This window comes from Hipposideros armiger, unplaced genomic scaffold (assembly GCF_001890085.2).
Source record: "Hipposideros armiger isolate ML-2016 unplaced genomic scaffold, ASM189008v1 scaffold_1584, whole genome shotgun sequence".
Taxonomy (NCBI): domain Eukaryota; kingdom Metazoa; phylum Chordata; class Mammalia; order Chiroptera; family Hipposideridae; genus Hipposideros; species Hipposideros armiger.
In genome coordinates this window covers 58,332-59,463 of record NW_017732934.1, presented here as the reverse complement: position 1 = coordinate 59,463, position 1,132 = coordinate 58,332, and the positions used below count along the sequence as shown (strand labels likewise).

At 33.8% G+C, this 1,132-nt stretch overlaps 1 protein-coding gene across 1 annotated transcript in view; it reads left to right on the top strand.

Annotated features, from left to right (window-relative positions):
- NCAPD3 (non-SMC condensin II complex subunit D3) overlaps positions 1-1,132 on the top strand; it is a 57,428-nt gene that overhangs the window by 17,520 nt on the left and 38,776 nt on the right. The window contains exons 8-9 of the mRNA XM_019634321.1: positions 52-186; positions 970-1,130. Of these exons, the coding sequence (XP_019489866.1) occupies positions 52-186; positions 970-1,130 (296 nt within the window). The remainder of the gene's footprint in view (positions 1-51; positions 187-969; positions 1,131-1,132) is intronic.

The window sequence follows — 1,132 nt, the reverse complement described above, 5'->3', positions numbered from 1 at the left end:
TATTTATACCCTGCATAAGTCATCACTTCATGCTGCATATGCACATTCTAGGTATTAGTGAGTATTTTGAAACACTGCAATGTCTCGGGTATGAAAGAAGAGCTATCAATTCTGCAGGACCAGTGTCGGGACCCTGCAGTGTCTGTCCGGAAACAAGCCTTACAATCTCTTACTGAACTTCTTATGGTAAGGGGCAAGATGTTCTGTGTCTACTGCCTGGTATTTTACATTAAAAATAATTCAGGATAATAATTGCCTGTTGCTGAATATTAAGTTGACCATTAGAAACTCTACCGAGTCTACTGTAGGATTATATAGTACAAGAGAAAGGAAGAAGTACCCTTTCATTACATATGATAGATTAATTATGAACTAATGCTAAAGGATGCAATTGTTAGCTTTTCTTGACTATAGTTCAAATCTCACATAGAAATTTGAGTTTTTAAATTAATTTGGTGAGGTCAGAAGCCTAGATTAATTTTTATTAATTAAGACCTATATAGATGATATTGCCAAAAGAGCAGAACCACTAATCCTATATATAATTTTACTTCTGCCAAATAATTAGCTTTCGAAGAATTTATTTAAAGTGTGTTTATTTCTGTTTTTTCATGATAGAAGGCATTAAGTAATGCGTATTTTGACTTTCTCTGGCAGCATTTATTCTAATTACTCTTCGGGATAAATGTTTATTTACTCTTGATCTTGAATTACCAAAAAGTGCTGATTTACTACTAATACTAAAATAATGATTATAAGTTTAAAATTTCAATATGCATTAATTTGCAATAACTAGAGATTGAACTTTGTCTTCACATATATTTTGATTTTTTTTTTATGGTCCACCTGTAATTGTGTGTGCAACTATTTTTAACATGTCTGAAAATGTTGATCACAACGTCACTAATTTGTATTTAGACTTCTGATAGCATTGGACTTCTTTATGACTTCATAATTTTAACTCCTAAGGCCCAACCTAGATGTGTCCAGATCCAGAAAGCCTGGCTGATGGGGATCATCCCAGTTGTGATGGACGGTGAGAGCACTGTGCAGGAAAAGGCCCTGGAATGCCTTGACCAGCTCTTGTTGCAGAACATTAAGCATTACAATAAATTTCATAGTGGAGATGACA